Raw genomic sequence first — 23,493 nt, 5'->3', positions numbered from 1 at the left:
CAGTGAGTATTCTCTGAGCTTATCATTCTGCTGCTCGAGGAGGCACAGGACATTGGGCTTCTCTTTGGAATCGAGGGTAACTACCATGGCCAACTGCATACTTTGCACCAGGAGTCTGTGCCACAAGTGCCACTCTCCCCCAGTAAAAAAGGGCAATTGTTCGGCTCCTCTGCACAGCCTGGCTTGGTGGGGGGAACCGCACCTGCCTGTGTTGTGCTTCCTTGTTCTCCTCAGCCTGGGAGAGTGGTTTCCATCTCCTCACAGGCAGTTCTGGACACACATTCTGGAATCTGTTCCTTCTCCTCTGTGAACTGCCTCCCCCAGACCCTTGGCAGGGATTCTTTATTCCCCTCTTGGAAATTTTGAATTGGAGAGACAGACAATCAAGATGGGCATATTACTGGATCTTCAAGGTGTCACCTCAGGAGCTGGAACAACTGTGCACATCTCTGGAGAAACAGGTTGGAATCGGAGAGAGAGGGAGCACTTCCTCTCTCTTGGCTGTATTTCCAGTGTTTGCCACCAGGGCCTTCCTAAGGCCTGGCCACCTCCTCTGGCTTCTCTGAGATGCCTCAAACTCCTTCAGTATGTCCCCCTATGTGTATTTGCTCAAGCAAGTTCACATTGGTCTCTGTTACTTTCACTGAAGGAGTCAGTGAAAATCTGTGATGTAGTTTGGTCTTTTCCTCTGCCAAATGCTGCTCTAGGAGTATTTGATGTGTCAGACTTATTCACATCAATACTAAAGCATTATAAAGGCCCTCATGGAAGTCTGTGTCCGAGGCCAGGAGGGGTTGAATCTTCCTGGGGGCAGTAGACAGAGTCTATGAAGGAGGCGATCTTCTGGGGTGTGGGGGTGCAGGTGAGGGCATGAGCATAGAAGGCGCAGTATGAGCCAAGGCCGTGAGTAGGGAGTGAATCTCTGCTGAGCTGTGACATGTTTGATCTAGGGTGTGATGGGGCTGGGGTTGGTAGGAGGCGGGATCCAGGTATGAGTCTCATGCTGTGGAGTCTTAGTTTACCCTGTAGACTGAAAGCCACAAGCAGGCCTTGGATGGGCCATCTGTGGTCCACCTGTGGGTATTGTTTTTGTGTAAATGTTTTCAGTCATTGGTTGCCATGACTTAAAAATCAAATGCTTTCATTTAAAAGTCTGGCTGTTACATACACATCACTGTTCAGCATTTTCTGGAAGAATGAGGTGATCTAGCAGCAGAGGGCCTGTCTTCCGTATGTGTCCTGAAATGGGGTGCTGCTGCCTGTTGACAGGGTCTCACCTGGTCTGCTCCACCTGCTGACTCTGCCTCCCTTGTCCTTACAGGTGTGAGCACCCAGCTGGACCGGTGACTTACCTACTTCCAGCCTGTTCCTATTTAGCTAGCAGTGGTGTTAACAGTGACCACTTTACCATCTCATTAACCTTTTTCTTTTCTGAGATTATTTTCTATTCCAAATGCTTTAAATGAAAAACAGCTCCAGCAAAATTCTTCTGAGAGGACTTATTTAATATTCCAGGGGACTGGTCTAGCTGTCTCTCAACTTTGTCGTTATTACTATTTTTTAAAAACCCAAAAAGAAGGTTTAAGATAATAACAACTAAGTGAATTGTCAGTGTGTTTTTAATAACTGGTGATAGCTTTTATGCTTGGAAAGGAACATTTACAGGTGTTCCTTTCTTTAATTGTTGCATTTATTAAAATGTAAATTTTCAAAACCTAGTTTTTCTTAAACTTTAGACTAAACTTCTATTTTATTTATAAACTTGTAATTTTTATGTGAAAATGGTTTCGCTTATTGATTAACATTTACTCAACTTCTAAATTTAACACATTAAAGTTCCTACGCTTTTAGCCCCTTACAAATTTAATCAGAATCCTTTAATGTTTTAAACTATAAGCACAAATTTAAAGAATGTGTTTTCTCTCAAGCATCTTAACTAAGGCTGATGAGAAAACCAGGGAGCAGAGTCATTTTCCATGTTTCACTATCACTTGAGAACTAATAAATCAGACACAATCCGTTTAGCAGAACAGATTTTCTCAAATGTTTCAAATATCTTCAAGCATTCGTGAAACAACTTGCAACTTCCTTTTTAAAGCTAGCACATTTAGGATATGGGTCTTCCATGTACTTAAAAAAACTTTTCTAGACTTTTTTTTTTTTTTTGAGAGGGCATCTCTCATATTTATTGATCAAATGGTTGTTAACAACAATAAAATTCTTTATAGGGGAATCAATGCACAGTCATTAATCAACCCCAAGCCTATATCTCAACAGTCTCAAATCTTCTGAAGCATAACGAACAAGTTCTTACATGGTGAACAAGGTCTTACATAGTGAATAAGTTCTTACATGGTGCACAGTGCAAGGGCAGTCATATCACAGAAACTTTCAGTTTTGATGACGCATCATGAACTATAAACAATCAAGTCAGATATGATTATTCGTTTGATTTTCATACATGATTTATATGTGAATCCCACATTTCTCCCTTATTATTATTATTATTTTTTTTTTTTTAATAAAATGCTGAAGTGGTAGGTAGATGCAAGATAAAGGTAGAAAACATAGTTTAGTGCTGTAAGAGGGCAAATGTAGATGATCAGGTGTGTGCCTGTAGACTAAGTATTAATCCGAGCTAGACAAGGGCAACAAAACATCCACGGATGCAGAAGATTTCTCTCAAAACAGGGGGGGGTGAGGTTCTAAGCCTCCCCTCTGTTGGTCCCCAATTTCTCTCCTGATGGCCCCCCTGCGACTGTGCCTGTCTTAGGTTGTTCCTCCCTTGAGGAATCTTACCCGTAGACTTACGTTTATCTCCTGGAGAGTGCAGTGATCTTACTGGGGACTAGGAGGAAAAGAGCTTGCCTTTGTCGCATCCAGGCTACATGTTCTGACGTAAATTGTTTGATTCTTACCAGCACGCTGGCCCTCTATGTCTCTTCCAAGGGGCTTCAGATCTGCACAGCTGGTTGTCTGGTAACGAACAAAGCCCACTGGTGGGCAGGAGGGTGGGTTTCCATCCTTCAGCCAGGAGCCTCCCAGTTACCTGTGTTGCTGTTGTCTGCCACGTTTCCTAAACCACCACCACAGAAATTAATGGCGGCTCTCGGTTTTATCTCCTCTACAGTCAGGAAGTAAGGGTTTATTCTTTTCGTTTTTCTCTGTGAGACAGATTTACTTCCTCATCTGGTGAGGATTCTGGTGGGAGGTGGACTCTGGATTTGAATTCCTCTTCTGAGGCCCTAGCTACCTCCAGCCTCACCTGGCTGCTGCTGCCCTGTCGTGAGATGTTGTGTGCCAGTGGGATGCTGAGCCCCATACACTGATTTTGTCTTCTCTTACTCTCCATTGTCCTAAAGACCTCCTTCCTGGGGTCACGTTATTTGTGCCCAAGTGAAGACAAATGATGCAAGGAGATGCGTACATTATTTAGAAATAATGCTTTTGGAGTAGCTTAAAATAGCTTTCTCAAAATCTAAAAATTGATGAATGGATAAAGAACATGTGGTATTTATATACACAATGGAATATTATTCAGCCATAGAAAGAAAATAAATCCTGCCATTTGCAATAACATGAATGATTCTAGAGGGTGTTATGCTCAGTGAAATAAGCCAGTTGGAGAAAGACAAACACCATATGATTTCACTTATTTGTGGAATATAAAGACAAAACAAAAGAGAACGAACAAAACAGCAGTAGACTCATAGATACTGAGAAGTGACTAGTGGTTAACAAGGGGGGTAGTTTGGCAGGTGGGGGGAAGGGTGAGGGGGATAAAGGCACAGTAATTCACAATCACAGTGTAAGTTGGTCAGGGGGATGGTAGTACAGTATGGAGAATATAGTCAATGATTCTGTATCATCCTTCTCTTAGATAATAGCTGAACTAGAGAGGGTGAAGATTTATTTGATAGTGTGGGTAACTGTTGAACCAATATAAGATTGTATATCAATGATACTTCAAAAAAAAGATCTAAATATTAGAGCAAAAGAGATATATTCAACAACATATATGTAGTCTGTGTATGTCTTCCTAGGAGCTGAAGCTTACAGTAAAAACAGTTGTTAAATAGGAGAGTTAAAATAAAATACAAAAGGAGAGATAAGGATTCATTTTCAGGAAAGGACCAGGTGGATGAATCAACACAATTGGGTTATTTGGCAAGAACACGCAAAGCAACTGGTTTTGGTTTTGTTAAATGGAAAGAACAAGGGAGATTAACAGATGCCTGATAAGTAATTAATCATGAATTTATAGAGCTTTTATTTAGGGGGAAAAGGTGATTGTGAAAGTGTCCACTTCAATCTTCAGAGTATTGAGTGGAACAAACACTACTCCGTGACAAACAGCTGACTATGGGAAATGATCATTTTTGGAGGTTGTGGTAAAAAATGGAGTCAATTTAGGGTGTGGTTTGGAGCACAAAGTCTCACTGTGCTCTGCCTATGAGAACAAAGGCATCATAATGCTCCTAACAGACATCTTGTTACACCTAACCCCTGTTTTTGGAGACAGGACACTGGCCCTCCCTCTACACTTGCCAAATCCACCCAATCAGGAAGGCAAAGTGAGGCACGTGTTATTGTCACTTTAGAATTGAGGAAAGAACATGGGCAGGAAGTTCTATAAAATATGCACATTGGTTTTTGCATGTTGATTGATTTTGAAATGTTCTAGAATGTAGGACCTCTGAGTTATTAAATCCAGTATCAGTGGACACATGGTTGTGTCCTTTCTAGTAGAATTTGAACAATGTTAATGTGAATAAATAAATACATACTGTGCATTAATTATTGATTTTACTGGAGGCAGTGCTGGATCCAGGCTAAGATATTTTTCCAGCTTTACTGAGGTATAATTAACATATAACATTGTGTAAGTTTAAGGTGTAATTTCAGCTTGATGATTTGATGCACATATATATAACGAAATGGTTATTACTACAGTAAGGTTAGCTAACACACCAATGACTTCATATAATGACTGTACTTTTTTTCTTGTGGTAAGAACAGTTAAGATCTACTCTTAGCAACTTTCAAGTGTGTAATTGTGCATTGTTACTGTAGTTGCCGTGCTGTATGTTAGATCCCCAGAACTTACTCATCTTGCAATTTGAAATTTGTACCCTTTGAACAACATCCCCTAACCCTTGCTGATCACCAGTCTACTCTCTGTTTCTGTGTATTTGGCTTTTTTAGATTTCACATGTAAGTGAGATGATACAACATTTGTCTTTCTCTGCCTTATTTCACTTAGCAAAATTCCCTGATGGTCCATCTGTGCTGAGGGGATGTTGCCTGGTCAGTCACCAGAGAATTTTGGGATAGGCATTGGGAGTGGGGAAGGGAAGTATTATATTAACTGCAAAACAGGGTAAGCCTTATTCATGGTAATGTTTTTCCCATTACCGTTCAACAAGTGTTTATTAAAAAAAAATGCTGTGGTTAGAACATTGTGCTGGATGCAGTTGCGGACACAGCAGAAAGCATAAGACACATATCTGAACACGGGAGCTTCCATCCCAGGGCAGTGCTGTCTTATAGACTGGTTTGCAGTGATGGAAATGAGCCATACATGTGCTGTGCAGTACAGCGGCCGGTAGACACATGTGGCTGTTGAACGCTTGAAATGTGGTCAGCATGACTGAGGAACTGAATTTTAAATTTAATTTTAATTAGTTTGAGTGTAAGTAACCACATGTGGCTTTTGACTGTCTTTATAGAACGGTAGTGGTGGGTCAAGTGGGTCCTAATAATCTTCCTATTTAGACTGCTTCATTTGAGGAAACCAGGAAAATTTAATACTAAAGACTAAAGTCCCAGGCTCATGTAATCCCGCATATTGGGAAATGAGAGTCCCATGTTGGATATAGTTTTGCTGTGTCATTTCCCAAAGTGAGTTCCATGGAACACTAGTTCTGGGAGATACACTGCTAAAAAACTTGCTATGGTTAGTAAGTTTGGAAAACACCACTGACTGCCATACCCTTGTGGAGTTACACAATGAACACAAGCTAATTTACAGACTTGGATAAGTAAAGAAACCAATGTTTTGTTCCATTTCAGTTTGACTGGGTCTCTCAAACTTAGCTGATGATAGCACCCTCTCAGTCACTGACCCTTGTCTATATACAAACACCTTGGGCAGTGCTACTCCAGGGAGGCAGCTGAGGAGATTTAGGGCTGGCTTCAAACCGAAAGGAAGGGATGGTTCTGGTTTTGCCATAGCCTGAATGTTTGTGTTCCCCTTCTCCCTCCAAATTCATATGTGGAAACCTCATCTCCAAGGAGGTGGTATCAGGAGGTAGGGCCTTTGGAAGGTGATGAGGTCCTGCATGGAATTAGTGCTCTTGGAAAAGAGCCCCCAGAGAGCTCTCCCACCCTTCCCACCAGGTGACCCGTTGAGGACGCCGTAGACCTAGTCTGTGAACCAGGACACGGGCTCTCACCAGACACTGATTCTGCTGGCACCTTGATCTTGGACTTCCCACCCTCTAGAACTCTGGGAAATGAATTTGTGGGTTATGACAAGCCACTCAGTCAGTGGTGTTCTGTTATAGCAGCCTGATCAGACTAAGACAAGCTTTTGCTTAGTTTTTGATTTTCTAAGAATATGAGACTCCCTTCTTTCTCCTAGATTTTGGTGGGTAGGAATGTGACAGGATCAGGAGCATAGAACTGCCTATTATGCATTTGGATACTGAATAATTGCTTCTCGCCAGTAACAGCTAGGACCTTCAGAGAGCTTTATGCATGTGTCTTGTGTTCACTTTGTCTAAGTTTGTCACACTTTTCCAAGTTTTTCTTAGCTAGCTTGTGGTCCAAGTAGCCTGAATAAACACATGCATGCACGGAGAGGTTAACTGGTTTTGCTTTTCTCTTCTTTTTGTTTGGGTGTATGAAACTAGTGCTTGTGTGGCCACTTCCATCTTCCGACTTGGGTTCTAAAGGCCCACATGGACTCCATGCCAGGTAAGTCCCCTCACCTACTTGGTATAAATCAGAAGCACCGACCCCTTCTGGTATTTTAAGAATTCAGTTAGATTGAATTCTGTACCAGTGAGCAGTTCCCACTCATGCTGTTTGTTATACATGTGGGTGGTTGGAGGTGTGTAGATACAGACACACACATCAGTAAGTAAGTACATAGGTAAGATGAGTTTGCCTTACTTGAAAGGAAAACTTGACTGCATTCAAGGTTATTCATATAATAATGCCAATCCTGCTTCTGAAATGCTTCCTCGAGCAGCAGAAAAGGAAATGGAGTGAGCAAACCGCGGGAGTGGCTCTCGCTGTTCATCGTGTTTGTGAGCACCATCCATCATGCTCGATGTGGTGGGAAAAGGTTGAGAGCTTCTGGGTACTATATGTGCCAGGGTCCCTTTCAGTGCTGAAATTCTGGCATCCTGTGACAGCTGTATCGAGAGCCTTCACTGTAGTCAAACAGTGTATTGTGGGCATCTCGCATCAGAGGGGAGACATGCTCAAAATACGTAAAGGCTTTCATAAGGCCCGTGTGTGTGGTGAACTCGATTTTTGGTCTCAGAAGAGACCCAGATTTTTTTGGGTTCCTTAAATTTCTATTTCTTCCTAACAGTTTAGAAAACATGACTTGTTTCTGCCCCTCAGAATTCCTCAATAACTAATTCTCTTTGCTGGTTGCCTTTGTTTTCTCCTATACTATCAATATTTTTCCTTTAAAAAGTTTTAGAATAGCTTTATTCTGGTAAAATATACATATAATTTATACTTTTATCTATTTTTAAACATTTTAACTGGGTGGCATTAGGTACATTCACTTTGTTTTGCAGCCAGAAAACGTAACCATTTTAATCAATGCTTGTTTGCATGAAGGATGTGGGGAATGTGCGTCTGACCTTTTAGTGCCGAAAAGCCCATCTGTATTATCTAGTGGAGACTGTTGTTCATCAGCAAGGCCTGCCAACCTTTACAACTGTTACAGAAGTCAATGCTTTCTGCAATACAGCTGCATTTACAAAACAAGAATGACTAATACTTACATGTTCACTGTCCAGGGGAAGGCAGTTAAAGGCTCAGAACATGGCCCCTGTCAGCTGCAATGGTAGCTTTGAGCTTATCTGCCAAATTCAGCCCATCACCTTTTTGTGAAGTTTTATTGGGACACAGGAACTTATATGTATTTGTGCTGTGTCAGCAGAGTTGAATAGTTGCAGCAGAGACTATGGCCCCCTGAACCTAAAATTGATACTTTTGTTGTTCTTTCCAGAGAAAAGTTGGCCAACTCCTGTTATAGGGCTGTCACCATAATACCCTTAAGAAAAATTCTGGTAAGTGGAAGACACTGAAAGACAAAACCCAAAATGTCATCAGCTGTGTGTGTCCGTACAGTTCTGTCTCAGACAGAAGGCTGAAGCAGGGCGGGCCATTCTGAGTTCCCTGTGGGTGGTGCATTTAATGCAAACCCTGCTTTGGTGTCCTGAGAGGCTGTGCCATTGTGACGAAAGGAATCAGACTAACAGCCAAGGTGTGGCCGATCTTGAAACAGCATTCTCTGATTAAGAAGAATATTTTTCATTCTGGGCCATGCTTGGGAAGAGAGCATGCTGGCTTATATAATGGTTTCCATAAAAGAAGTAGTGGCCCTGTAATTCATGAGTAGTGGTTATTAGGAAGGTCATTTAAGTGCACTCTAAATATTTGTAAGGCTTGGGAGACTTATGGATTCAGTCGAGCGAAGTGATGGCTGTTGGTGACATTTTGCTGTGTAAGACCAAGCAATATTTCAGTACTACTTCTGATTGGTCATACATTCTGTTTACCAACAAATACAGCAGAGAGAGAGCATCTCTGGATTTCTGGCCCTGGGATCCTGCACATCTTGTTCATTATTCTGAAGCCAGTGTTCCTATGTAAGGGCCGGGGGCAAGCATGCCAAGTGGCTGTCCTCTGCATCTGCATCCAGCTTCATGGTGCTCTTGGTTTTGTCTTTCAGTGTCTTCCACTTACCATATTTTTTTTAAGGGTTTTAGGTGGAGCAGTTCAGGTAGATTGGTATGAGACTCACAGTAATGCATATTTCTCGTGGGATGTGGAGGATCATCCTGGAACGGCAAGCTAGTGTGGAGCCGAGGGTCTGATCGTTTGGTTTGAAATGGCTGGGGTGCCAGAGTGGCTCTGCTGTGTCAGTGAGCCACTCTAGAAATGTTAATTTGCATGGGTTTTTTGCTTATGAAATAATTTGCTGAGAAGAGTCAGTTTTGTGCCAAGTCCCCCTCCCCTCTACTTCTCTGTTTCCTTTTAACCTTGAGCTGCATCCACCCTAGCTTTCATTATTCACAAGGGTAGAGTTAATGGAATCTTTTATTTTCCCTTTTGCTCATTCTCTTTCCAGGATTAATCTGCAGGTAGCTTCAAAACCAGCCTCACAAAACCCTGTGCAGAAGAGCAGAACCCAAATCAAGCTGGAGTTCTGGCTGAATGCCCATACGATGCTTTTGGTCACCAGAGCTGTTTGAAAACTACAGGTCTTGGTGATACAATGATTTCTTGCTTCAGTAGTTCCAGCATAAAGGACAGGGGTTAGAGAAATGCAGCTTTGCGAGCCACTGGCAGCCAAGGCCTGCAGCCTGCAAAGGTGATGGAAGCTGTCAGGTTACTTTCTCTGTCAACTTCTGGGTAGAGTTCCCATAGCTCAGCCTATGGAAGGGAGGTGTGAACGCAGTCATCCTGGTGAATGCTGGCTATGTTGCAACGGTTTTTCCTTTAAGATACCTCTTTCAAAGCTAAGTGTTACTTCTATCCAGGTACCTAACATCTTTGGGGGGCCCTTGACTGGGCTGTGCTCTCTGATGGCTGCTGATCTGCAAATGATTTCATTGGTTACTCATCACCAGTTAATGAAACCCCAGGGCAGCTGCTCAGTCCCCTCTCAACATCTCTTTGCCCCAAAGTGCTGCCATCATCTATGGGAGGTCAGTATCCCCAGGGACTTAAGAGTATCCTGGAGTGTGGGAGTGGAGTATTATATCAGGGAATTGATGGCCACAGTCCAGAGAATCATGGAGAGCTTGGAGACAAGCAGACATCCTAAAGTAAGAGCAAATCCAAGTCAGTGCTGGGTTTTCCTGTCCAGAGTTCTTTTTTTAACCTCATGGACACTGGTGAGCCATGGCAGTTACAGGTAGACCATTTACATAGTCTCCCAGTAAAGCCCCTGGAGCCATTGTCCCAGGCTGGCCACCTCGCCTCTAAATCAGCTGATAGAGACTAAGTTAGCAGGCTTAAGGTGGAAGAGAAGGAGTGGCTATTGTAACTGTGCTGGGAAGATACGAGGGGAAAGCCTTCTGTGGGACCACTCTGTAGATGTTACATTTTATCTGTTGACATACATCTCTGGCTGGACTATTGCAGTAAGCTCTTAATGAATCTCTTGCCTCTCCACCCCATCCACTTGGACATGGTGCTAGAGTGATTCTCTAGAGCCTCCCCCCACATCCGTAATAAAGTCTGTGGTCCTCAACCATGGTCTGCAAGGCCCTGAGCGATCTGGCTTCCGGCTTGTCGAAGCCACCTCCGACCGCTTGCCCCCTTGCTCTCTCCTGCTCGTGCCACATGGGCCATTCTTCTGCTGTTTCCAGCACAACTAGCCTCTCCCACCTCCGCTTTTATTTTTATGCCCTGTAACAGGTATTTCCTCCAGCTGCACAAGTTACCCTCTTCCTTGTGCTCTGTGCTTCGATACACCCTACAGACAGGACCTTCCTGACCAGGTGAAGTAAGAATGCCCCAAATGGCAGCATTTTTTTTTTCCACTTCTAACATTGTAGTCTGGTTTATTAGTTAGTCTGGTTTATTAGTTTTTCTAAAGCACTATTGACACTTAACCTCTTTGTGTGTCTGTCTGTAGTTTCTCTTTCCCTCCTAGAATGTAAGGTCCATGAGGGCAGGAATTTTTATCTGTTTTGTTCACTGTTTTCTCCCCAGCATTTAGCGCAATGCCTGGCAGTGGATATAAGCATAAAGCACAGGGAATCTCATCACTTAATGAAGTAAATGATAGGCCAAAATGTTCAGGTATTTGGTCTTTGTCCTAGTCCCTCTAAAACTAGCTGTGAGACAACAGGTCTGTCATTTCAAGTTACTAGCCTCATGTGTCATATAAGTAAAATACTCGCTCTGTTTATGAGATGATAAAATGAGGCGATCATGTGCGTGTGCTACAAGCTGAGTGCTGGCCAGACTCAAGGCTGTGGGGCCCTGGCACACAGCAGATGCCCACCAGTAATTGGCTCAATATTGCCTACATCCCTGGTGCCAGGCCACTGGGTGAGTGCATGGAATTGCATCTGGGGTGGGACCTGTGACCTGTGACCTAATGGAGACCTTTCAATAAATGGTGACGTCAGTAATCCAGAGACAGACTATGCAATTTTACTCCTCCGGAGGGTCAGAGAAGTGTTCTTTTCCCACAGCCAAAGAAGTCCTCTTGACATAAAATCTACAGAAGTGGATTTGGCAGGCAAGCTGTCTTCAGTGACTTCTGTGATGGTTTTTCAAAATCAAATTTTACCTCAGAGAGTTCCCCGTCACCACCAGGTGTGGCCTCTTTTACCCCTGAGACTCGGGTCAGATCTGCTGGTGGTCCGTGGTGAGTGGCAGTTTTGGTTCTCACCTCTTCCTCCTGCTCTGAGAGGAGGTGTGGTTGGTTGGTGGGGAAAGAGGACCAGAGGCTCAAGGTGGTACCCGGATTGATAAGTTAGGTCCTGAGTGATTGGGGATTGATTATTTTGATAACTGGCTGGTCTTTCTTTGATCAGGGATCAGTACACTAGGTAACCTGCAGAACCAATGACTAAACTTTCTCATCCTGGTGCAGAGCCTCATAAATATTCTTTAAATATGGAGAATAGTGTTGGCTTTAAGGAGCTTTATATTCTGGTGGTGATGGGATTAATAACAATAGTAATAGATTAATAACAATGGTAATGAAGGGGCATGTTTTTGTTTACTGATCTTTATTCTGGGCCCATCAGGGAACATGTATCAGCCTCCTCTCTATAGGCGACCCTGAGCCCAGAGAGATGCTTAATCAGGTGACATGGTCGCAAAGGCATTTTCAGGTTAGGCAGCAGAGATGGTCACGAAGCTGATAATAATAATCATAATCATAATAGTGGTAATAATAGGAAGCCAGGTGACTGACTTTTTCAGCTCTATCAGTCTGCTGGTGGCCAAGTTGATAAAAGAGGGGTGAATTCTGGATGGGTTGGGTAGGAGTGGGTGGGTCATGGATATTTCTTGAAATTTAAGAGTTGGTTGTGGGGAAGGTATGAGAAATGTGAAGAACCAAGTGAAAAGAGATTACCTTTTTGGTTCCCTTATTGTGAATTGGATTTGTTTGTTCTTGTTTGGCGAAATTGAAGTGGCAAATTCTACAGAGGCAGCTAAAGGGATGGAGTTCTCATGTAGGTATTTATGCTGTCTTCAGTGTCATTTGTGAAAATCTTAAAGCTTAGGGGGATGCCCCAAACTCATGTTGCTTCCATAGGCGAGGAGATTCATAGGCCAAACAGTGGCAGCTGACATTCAGATTCAGGTTCAGAGCACACATCTGTCTCCTCATTTTTCTGTTCTCCTGTTTTTTTCCTTCTTTGAGGTGGTGGGATGAACCAGAACAGTCAATTGTATGATAGGTTCTTGGCAGGAAATGTTTGACTGTTTTGTTAAGAAGCCTTAGATACTTTCTCCAGACCTGGCATCATGGAGATTTCAAATCAGATCTGGAAAATATGGTTGATGTTGGGAATTCAGTGGGTATTTTATTAATTTCTGTTTTCCTCCCTCATTAGGTCTTACTTTATTGCAATCAGGTCCTTTGACATGTTGCACTTTGTGGAATGTCACATGCTTTTGACACATTGATAAGTTTGCTGTTGTCTTGTGACTTCAGGGATAGGAGTTCACAGCTTGGGTGAATCCAGTGTAATCATCAACACCCTGAAGATATAAGCTTTGTAGGCAAGGCCAGGGTTTGTCTTAAAGGGTGATTTGTAAGTATGTACTTAATTTATGTCATTTGACAAGTAGTTATACATCTGTTTTGCACTTACCATGGGCTGGACACCATTCTAAGCATTTTAGAAATAATAATGTATTTAAGCTCACAAAAGTCCATCAAGATAGATACTTTTATTACCTGACACCTCTGATGCCTGTATGTTTGTGTGGTATTCAGGTGGCAGAGACACATGTCTGTAGCTGCCTCTAGTTTAAGAAAAATTCTCTGGAGGAGATCTCAAAACTGAGAATTCTGTCCATTAACTAACACCTCATAACCTCAACAACTGGGGACTTTCTACGTTTATTTAACTCAGTAGCAAAACACCAGCTGTGTCTGTAGGCGCAGACCGGGGCAGGGTCAGACCAGGTTGGAAATGGTTTTGGTTCAGATTCCGTGAGTCTGTGGAGAGTGAGAGTGTGTGGAAGTTTGGGCCTACTTTGTTCCTTTTGGGATTATGTGTCATAATGAGACATAATGAGAGCAGACATGTGCCTGCAGTTCCGCAGGAGGACGTGGACAGCGTCCAGGTGGTTTCGTTACACGGTGCATCCTATTGCATGGAGGCTTTGTAGCATGTGTTGGACGAACAGTTGAGCGTTTGGGTAGCGTGTTTGGTAGGTCTGACCCTTTCAGATTAGTTTAATTAAACACCAGGTAGAGTTAGCGGGCAAGTGGATTTCGTTTTGGCAATGCGCACAGTGTATTTTTCCAGGCCCCTTGTGGCAGCCTGGTCTGCCTGCCCACATATCGTTTGGCTCACTCTTGCATTAGAGCAGGAGCCTCGTTGCTGGGCCTGCTCTGTCTTTGCTCCCCAGGCCTGAGACTCCCAGACGGGGTGGGTGTCACCTCCTGCTGACGTGTGGTTTCCTGCAGGTCCGGGAGGCTGGGGATCCCATGGGGGAAGGTGATTAAGCGATAAAGCCAAAGCTGGTTGTGAGGAGCTGGAGTAAAGCGTGTGTGGGGGTAACCGGGGGAGAGTAAGGGAGCCGGCGGCCAGGAAGAGGCAGGACATGTGATCTCTGCTGGGTGAAACCCCTCGGTCCCCAGACGTGGGGTTCGGACTTTCCCTCTCATTCCTCCTTCCCTCCTCCTAGGTGTCAGCTGCCTGCAGAGTCCTTTGAGGAGAAATCACTCCTGGGCAGCAGGCAGGGCTCACTGGCTTTCTCAGACGTCTCATCTTTGACTTCTGTCTGAATACGTGACATTTTCTGATTGTTCCCTCCTACTCTACCCCCTGCTTTTTAGAAGATTCTTGAAAGTCATGGCCCCTTATTCTGAGGTGGAAGATTGAGCGTGCTCCTGTGTTTCTGAGAGATGCAGGGTTGTGTAGTGGTTAGGGGCCAGCTTACCTAGGCTCATATCATCTCTGCTGCTGAATGGCTGTGTGACTCAGGTAAGTGAGAGACCCTCTCTGTGCTTCAGCTTCCTCATCTTTAGCAAGGGGTAATAATAATATCTACATCAGAGGGTTAGGGAAATCATAGCAATTATTATCCTCTCTACCTTCCCTGCTCTCCTGCAGAGAGGGACCATGAGAAGAAGGCAGGGATTTCTGTCTTTTTTCCCCCAACTGCTCTGTTCCTGGCACCAAGCCTGGTACATAGTAGGTGTTCAGCATACCTGTTGAATGAATAAATGTAAAAGACTGAATGTTCTTTGCTATGGCCCCTTGTGTTCCATGTGTCTCTGGAATAGAGAGAGGGTCAGGGAGGAAGGGTACAGAACTGGAAATGTCTGAAAAGAGCAAGAACTAATAAATTCTCTTTCTCCATTCCCTCAGCTTCCTGCCTTGTTGAGCTGGCCATTCTCCCTTGTTGCCCCTGTGGAATCTGGGACTGAACAAAAGGGTGCCCAGGGCACTGGTGATTGACTTGGGTGCTGCATTAGGATGGGAAAGGAGCAGCCTCTTAGATGGCACTTTCTGTGTCCAGGTGTGTCCTTAAAGCACTTTTTGTGTATCAGCTCATTTAACTTTGAGGTGGGGTCTTCTTAGCCCCCTTCTGTGGATAGGACATGCAAGCACTGAGATCAAGTGACTTGCCCAGAGGGATGTAGTATTACAAATACTTACTAAATACCTTTCTTATACCAGGCATTTGTGCTAGGTACTGAGGAGCTGGCCGTGAGGAAGCCTGCTGTGGTCCTGCCCTCAAGGGGTGTACAGTCTAGTGAGTGTGTGGTTTAACAAGTGATCCACAAATAGTTACAAAGATCCACGACTGTGATAAATACTGGGAGACGGTCCGCTGTAGGGCAGAATGATGGGGTCTCTTGTGGATTGGTGAGGAAGGGAAGGCTGAACGGCAGGCACTTTTAAGCTGAGATCTGAAAGGGCAGCAAGAACTAACCAGACCAAGAGTAGGGAACAGGTTTCCAGGCGGTGGGAACAGAATGAGTGAGAGCTCTGAGGCAAGAAAGACATGGAAACAGGAAGATGGCCAGTGTGGCAGGAGGTGAGAGAATGAGGAGGAGCTTGGTGGAGGAGACTGAAGAGGATAGTTGAGCTGCATCATGCAAGAGTGCTAGGCCTATTAGGATTTTGTATTTTGTATTGAATGTAGTGGGAAGCCATGTAAGGATTTTAATCAGGAGTGAATGGTGACCTCATTTACAGTTAAATTTTTTTATGTTGAGTGGAGGGAGAATGGATTAGAAGTAAGAGTGGATGTGGGGGAGATGAGTAGGAAAAATTTATGCTTTGATGACAGGGTTTAAAAATGTATCCAAAATCAATATGATCACTTCAACAGATGCTGAAAGGCATTTCATATAAATTAATATCTATTTTTATTAAGCTTTTGATTTTGAAATACTTTCAGATATATAAAAGTGTTGTAAAGATAGTAAGAACAAATGGGGTATGTGGGGGGAGCTTGTTGATGGGGGGAGTCTAGTAAACATAATGTTCCTCATGTAATCATAGATTAATGATACCAAAAAAAAAAAAGATAGCAAGAACTTTCTCATATACTCTTTCCCCAGCTCTCTTTAGTCTAAACATCTATTTTTAATTAATACCCCTCATAAATTAGGAATCAGTACTTCGTATTATAATGAAATAAAAATAATATCTCTCTGGAACAAACAGCCAACATCATACTGAATGGTAAATATTTGAAAGTGTTTCCATTTAAGACAAGAATGCTGCAAAGTTGCCTGTGCACTTGCACATACATGAGAACATCCTGTGCCATGCAACAAGGCAAGAACAGGAAATGAGAAGCAATTAGAGGATAGATGAGTTAGTTGGAAGACTCCTAAAATTAATGCAATCAGTGAGATGGTTAGATTATAAAATAAATATCCCAAAATCTGTGCCATATATAAATATCTAAAAATCTCATATAATAGAGATCAGATAATTGTATTTAAAGCAACTGCCTCCTGTAGCTTTTGACCCCTACATTGTATAATTTCTCTTCAGAGAGCCAACCTGAGAAATGGGGAGGTGTGAGATGAGATCTTGGGGAAGAATGGGTTTGGTATAAGGGGAAGTCAGGGTTGAATAGAAAAACTGGCTAGTGAGAAATACTCGTGCTTGGCATAGTCAAGAGACCGGGAGGTGGAGATTTCAGCAGGGGCAGCTGCAGAACCAGAAGGGACAGTGCTCTAGTAAATGGTTTGTTTTTGTAAGTTTTGTTTTTTAACTTTGTTGGTATATAGAAACACCATTTTAAAAATAGTGTTAGCTAGTACATTGCTGAAGTCTTTTTAACTGTAGCTGTTAAATTTGTTTCTGTGCTTTATATATGAACAGTTCATATTCCTCCCAATTTTTATACTTTTTATTTTTCTTTTATTAGTAGACTAATCCTGTACTACATATGACTTCAGTACAGTTACTTTTGATGATTGTGAGCCTTCTTGTCTTGTAGATGATTTTAATATCAAAGCTTCTTAACTTTTTCTGTTTTCACTATTAGAGTTGTTCTGTGTGTGTATGTGCGCATGAGTGCTTAAATACCGTTCATCAGTTCAGACAGTTTTCTGTTATTGCTTATTTGCTTTTTTTTTCTTCTCCATTAACTGGGTATTGAACTTTCACATACCATTTTTCTGCATTGAGATTATCATATGTTTTTTCTTCCTCGATTTCTTAAAATTAATTTTTTTTAAGGTCAAAAAAATTTTTTGGCTTTTGTTTTACAATCTTATCTGTTCTCTTACTTTCATGCCCTTATGCCTTTGGGATGTATTTGGATTTTTTTTAAAAAAAGCTATTTGTAATATCTGTTTAACTGCCAAGTTTAGTTCATTTATATTTTTTGTGATTATTGATACGTGTTTGTACCCTTACAATCACTGATTTCTATTTGTTCCACTTTTTATTTTCCCCTTGCACCTTTTTGAGATAGGTTGAATTTTTTATCCCTTTGTTTACATACCATTTTTCCTTTCTACTGTTTTGAATTTGCACTGTTAATACAGTGTTATTTTAGTGGTTTTCCTTGAAATCTTACCATGTGTAGTGAGCTTTAAAATGTTTGAAATTCACTATTTTAATCCCCTTCCCAAACCCAGTTGAATAATTTCAATAATTTCCTCCCTGTTCATTAGTTTAGTTCTGTGCTTTTTAAAAAATGCCACAAGTTAGACATCTTTATTATTTTTATGCAGACATTATTATTTTGGTTTACCTCTGTACTTACCATTTTATTTACTCATCATTTCTTTTTGCGTACAGGTATCTTCCTGGGATTGCTTTTCTTTTCCTAAAGAACTTTAAAAGCTCCTTAAATATAGGTCTCGGTGGTGAACTCTGTTTTTGTATACCTATAGAGGTAGAGGTATTTCATTCTCATTGTTAAGGAACTTTCATGGGCACACAAATTTAAATTGATGGCAATTTTCTATCTGTTTTAAAGATACTCTGGTGTCTTCTTGCCACCTTTGTTTTTGTGGAGAAATAGGCTGTCATTCTGATTGTCATTCTTTTGAGGAGGAGATGAACTTTCTCTTTGATTGCTTTAAAGACTTCCCCTTTGGTGTTTGCAGTTTCACTATAATATGATTAGCTGTGAATTTGTTTTTACTTATTGTGCTTGGGATACACTGGCATCCATTTTGGAAATTCATAGCCATTATTTCCTTAAGTATTATCTTTCCTTTATTCTCTCTGTTCTGTTGTCTAGTACTCTTAATTTATCAGTGTTTGGCCTCCTGATCTCCTAATGTCTCTCCTACAGTTTTTATCTTTTCTGTCATTGCTGAGCTTCAGGTAATTTCTTTTAATACAGTTTTCAAATTACTTACTCTCTTTTTAGTGGTTTCTAATTTGCTTCTTACCCATCCATAGTCTAATAATTAAAAAATTAAGGTTTTAATTTCTAGAGATTGCATTTTGTTTTCAAATCTGCCACTTCCTTCCTGATAATCTCTTGTTATGTGCACATCCTTGTGTTTGCATAATTTATTTCATTAAATATTTCATACCCAGCTGTTCTTTATTTAATGTCTGACATTTTCAGTATCTTCTATTCTTAGATATCTGAATGCTTGGTGATCTTTGATTATGAGCTTCTTTCCTGAATTTATTCTATGGGAGGCCCAAGTATGTACATGTGGGATGCTTCCTCCAGGGAGGGTTTACTTTTTCTTCTTAACAGTTGCCAGGGAGTCTGATGTGAAGCTATTTAAGATCCCCTTAAGGGTAGAGGGGGGAATCCCAGGTCTGGGTTTTCCCAAACTGGGAGAAGTCTGGTCCAAGACTCTGTATCCTCATAGCATGCTGCTGTCAACATTTACCCTTGAGACAACTACTCTTCTTACTGCCCGTTGCGCACTGCACTGGCACCACATGGACACATGTGTGGGGTATTCCTTGGAAACCTCTATGATTACTTGTGAAATTTCTTGTGTAGTAGCTAGAGTTCAGTTGCTGCAGCTGGATGATTCCTCCAAACCCCCCATTGTTCATACTACCAGAAATGAAGACACTAAAGAATATATTTTTTCATCTTCACAGCTAATGAAATTCCAACTCTGGATTCCAAGATCTTTTCCTTTACATTTTGCAATTATTCCTTTGTCTTCTTACATCTAGGGTTGCTATTGAAAACTCTGATGTCAGTCAGGTATTTTTCCTTTGTAGGTTTTCTGATTTTTCTCTCTGGAAGCTTTTAGATTTGCTTTTTTTCTTTGATTTGAAGTTTTACTGTAAAAGGTCTAGGTGTGACTTTTTTCTTACTCAATCTTCTTGGCATTCCGTGAGTTTTTTCAATCTGAAGTATGAGCTCTTTCTTTAATCATGGCAAATTCCTGCTTCTTATTTTTTAAAATGTTTCTCTTCTTTCTCTCCCTTTTCTTTTTGCTCTCTGAAACTGCTGTGAGATGGATGTTGACACTTGTGTTTTAACACATTTTTTTCCATTTAAAAAATCTGGTCCTGTGTGCCTTCAGCAAGAGTACCTTGATTAACCGTGCGGCTCACCAGTTTGTTCTTCCACCTTGTTCTACTCAGCTGCCGATCCCTTATATGCCCTTTCACAAAGCTTACTTGTCCAACCCAGTATTTTTGACTGGTGATTCTAACTGCTTCTTTCTACTTGACTCTCCCAGTAGCCTCTCTCCCATGGTAGTTCACTGAAGCTGTTTAAAATATTTGTCATAAGTTTTCTTCTTTTTTTTTCCCCATTAGGTCCACTCCTTCCAGTGTAAGTGGTTCCACTCATTCTTCACCCATACACGCTTCTCTGATACCTGGTCCCTTTTGTTGTTATCAGATACATTCTATCACTTGGTGATGCTTAGCTGGCTCATGTCTTTTCTCCCTTGAGAGGAATAATGGAAGCTCGGGCATTGCCAACCCTGCCTAGGAGGGGAAGGTGCCCTCAGGACTGATGTGCCACCTGGGTCCCTTCAACCTGGCTTTCCTCCTCCTCCTACCAGGGACTTGACCGGAGTCTGTGTGAACTCTGCCTGGCTGTGGCCTGTGGAGAGGTGTTGGGGTGGGAAGGAGCGGCCAGACGCTGGCCTGCCCATCACAACTGTGGCCGTTGGTGACCCACCCAAGCCAGGCACTGCCTTGATAGCGTGGCAGTGTTTTTTTTAGCTTTTGCTTCTGCTTCATGTTGGTGCTTCTGCTTCTTTGGCAGTAATGGTGTCATGGGTGGCCCTGTTAGGGGTCTTGCCTTGAAACTGCCGCCCCTCTGTGGCCTCTAATACTCTCTGGCCCCAGCCTGTCCCTGGAGGTGGGAACCCTATCACCTCCTCTCTGCACTCCAACCTCTCAGCCCATTTTCCTCTGTGGCTTCTCCAGGATTAGATTCTGAGGAGGGAGCCAGAAGATACACTGATTCTCTCCCTTGTCCAGAACTGAGGGGAAAAAAAAGATTTGTAAAGAAGTAATACCATCCTTTGCAGAACAAGCCATTCCATTTCATTAGATCCTCTGGAATGTGGGGTCTTAATGCTTAGAACCTAGACCATTTGATCCCCAAATAGAGATAATCTTAAACTGTCTTTTGGGGAGTAATTACTGTTTTTATGTGAAGTCTGAGAAATGGTGCAGTAACTGTCCTCTGCAGAATGTGGTGGTGATCTATCATGTGAGGTTCTAAAAGGAGTTTGCATTTTGAAAGCTTTTTGATCAATGGCAGGTACTTCATTCATGTATCTGTCATGCAGTTCTCAGAGTTTAAGTTTCTTGAAATTAATGTGGTTTTGTCCCTAATTATCATAAATAAGAAATGTAGATATATTAAGCATAATTTCTAATGTTCGGTGTGTGTGTGTGTGTGTGTGCGCGTGTGCATGCATAATGGGTATGTAGCAGTAATGTTGAGTTATTTTCAGCAGTTAATTACTGAGTGCTTTCTGAAACACTACTTAGATTTTTAATAGATTGTTAACTTTCTCTTAATATGGTGGTTTGATTTCTCCTCATCCAGGTTACTTTTTTTGGGTTCTGTGCTATGGTTATAACTACCCAAGTAATTGTAGTAGTTACGTACTTAGTTGCTTTTGCTTATAGAATGAATTTGTATTCATTTACATTCATTCCAGTTAACATAATTATAAGCTTCTTGAGAACAAGAACTGTGACCTGTTTACCAGTGTGTCCTTAGCATTTGGCATGTAGTGTCATTGCTAAATATTTGTGAAAGTAGTAAGCATTATAATCTCCTGTTTTAAAGTTGTTCACACTGGCAGGGGAAGTTGAGTCAGATGGGTTGTTGGGCCAGTTAGGAATTGTGTTCAACTGTGATTAATCTGCATGTGGGTGGAGTCAACTATTGGTTCTCAAGTTTGGCTGCAATTGCGGTCATTTGGGGAGTTGGAAAACTACCAGTGTGTGGATCTCACTCCCAGAGATTCTGACTTAATGGGTCTGAATGCAGGTTGGCAATTGGGAGTTATAAAATGTCTCCAGGTATTTTGGTCTGCTAGCGCTGCTGTAACAATATACTACAGACTGGGTGGCTTAAGTGACAGAACTTTATATCTCACAGTTCTCAAAGTTGGGAAGGTGCATGATCAGGTATCATCCTGAGGCCTCTTTTCTTGGCTTGTAGATGGCTACCACCCTGCTATGTGCAGAGAGAGTGAGATCTCTAGTATGTCTTTGTCTTGCCTGAGGGTTTCAGCCCTGGGCAAGTTCACTATGGATTCTGAGATAGAGAAATGACAATTGAATGTTCTTGGGGTAAAAGGGTTTATACCCAGCTTATTCTCACAGCGGTAGGTCAAGCTCTATAATCATGTTGGCATCCAGCAGTCTGCAGGTCTGTAATCCACCTCTGTTTCTGCTTCTGCTCAGAACCCTGGAGCTCTGTATAGTGACTTTGTCAATAATAGCTTATTGCCCATGGGTGTGGAGGCAGTAGCCTAGCAGTAGGCCAGTTACATCATCAAATAGTTTAGGGTCAGGTAAGGATCCTGGCCATAGGAACTCTGATTTTCCTCACAGTCTTCTTATAGGGACATTAATTCCATCACATCAGGGCCCTGCCTTTAGGAGCTTATTTAATCTTTAATTTTTTTCCCTTTTAGGACCCATCTCCAAATATAGTTATATTAGGGGTTAGGGCTTCAATGTACAAATTTTGGGGAGACAGTGTCGTCTACAACACCAGGTGATTCTAATTTGTAGCCTTTATTTTTTTATTGCATAAATTAACCCATTTATTGTTGCCCAGCAGTGCTTCACATGGTGGTGCTTCTCCTGGTCTTTCAGTTCCTGCAGTCTTTTGATGGCTGACTCACCGTGATGGTAGAAGTAGTGGTGCAGGTCCAGGAACCACCAGCTACTGTTTTCATGCAGGAATCACAGTGCCAGATTCCCCACTGCTTGTCTCTTCATCTTGGTTTTGGTTTTGTCACAAAAGGAGCAAGTTTCTTTGGTGTGCTGAATTATTTCAGTTTTCTTCACCATTTTCCTGAGGAAGGCACCCTAACTGGTCCTGTATTTACTAACGATTGTCAGCCTCTCAGTGTGTTTAGCCATGTTGTTGCCAACTAGGTGCAAGCCAAGAGAGGTGTAGCCTTTATTTTTATGTCACATAAAAGCAGTTTGGAGATAAGCTTTTCAGGATTGGTTTGGGGGTTCACAAATTTCAGAGACTGCCCCCTCCCATGCTTCTTCTAACTTTCTATTTCACCATCCCTAGCTGGTGGCTGTGTCCTCAGAGTCCAATAGGAATGTTGGAATTCCAGCCATCACATCTGTCTTCCAAAAAAGCAGGTAGAGGAGGGGAAGGAATCTATCTAGCACATCATTGTTCCTCATTAGCTAGAACTTAGTAAGATGACCACATCTATCTGAAAGGAAGATTGGGAAGTATCTTCTGGCATAGCACATTGCACTCGCCTAAAAACTTAGTTATCGATTTGAGAGAGAAGAAGAACTGGATATTTAGTGGCTAGTCAACTATCTCGGCTACACCTGGTTTCAGATCATGAGTTAATCAGTGCCAGAGCTGAGGTTACAGACCCTGGTTTCAACCCAGTAAACTTTCCACTGTTTCCAGTAACCATGGAACATAATTACTGGGAAACACCTGGTGAACTTAGGCAGCAAATGTTTGGAGATCCTTTTTTCTCTCTGTCCCTCAGCTTCTTTGTATTCCTGTTCTCTAATTTCTATTTCATTTACTGTCTCCTCTACTTCATCTAATCTGCTTTTAAATCCCTCTATTGTATATTTCATTTTGGATACTGTATTTTTCAAAGTTTCTGTTTCTTTCTTGAATTCCTCCCTGAGGTCTTGAATATTTTTCTGTAGCTCTGTGAGCATGTTTATGACTTTTGCTTTGAAATCTCTTTCAGAAAGATTGGTGAGTTCAGTTTCACTTGGCCCTCTTTCTGGTATTTGTGGAATTTTGGTTTGAAGCAGGCTCCTTTGAAGTTACATATTTGTAGGTGGTGCCAGTTAGTGCCCAGAAGGTCTACTTTCTGGAGCTGCTCAGCCCCTGGAGTAATGACAGGGGTTGCGGTGCTGGTGCCTG

At 42.1% G+C, this 23,493-nt stretch overlaps 1 protein-coding gene across 5 annotated transcripts in view; it reads left to right on the top strand.

The window, feature by feature from the left end:
• OSBPL10 (oxysterol binding protein like 10) overlaps positions 1–23,493 on the top strand; it is a 297,293-nt gene that overhangs the window by 54,801 nt on the left and 218,999 nt on the right. The window contains exon 1 of one of the 5 annotated variants that reach the window (XM_073222471.1): positions 14,945–14,979. The exons of the other annotated variants lie outside the window; for them this stretch is intronic. Coding sequence (XP_073078572.1) covers positions 14,960–14,979 — 20 coding nt within the window. The 5' untranslated portion in view covers positions 14,945–14,959. Of the gene's footprint in view, positions 1–14,944; positions 14,980–23,493 lie in introns of those variants that run through there. 5 annotated transcript variants of the gene reach the window in all.

This window comes from Manis javanica, chromosome 15 (genome assembly GCF_040802235.1).
Source record: "Manis javanica isolate MJ-LG chromosome 15, MJ_LKY, whole genome shotgun sequence".
Classification (NCBI taxonomy): Eukaryota; Metazoa; Chordata; class Mammalia; order Pholidota; family Manidae; genus Manis; species Manis javanica.
This window is presented reverse-complemented; position numbering and strand designations above follow the sequence as displayed.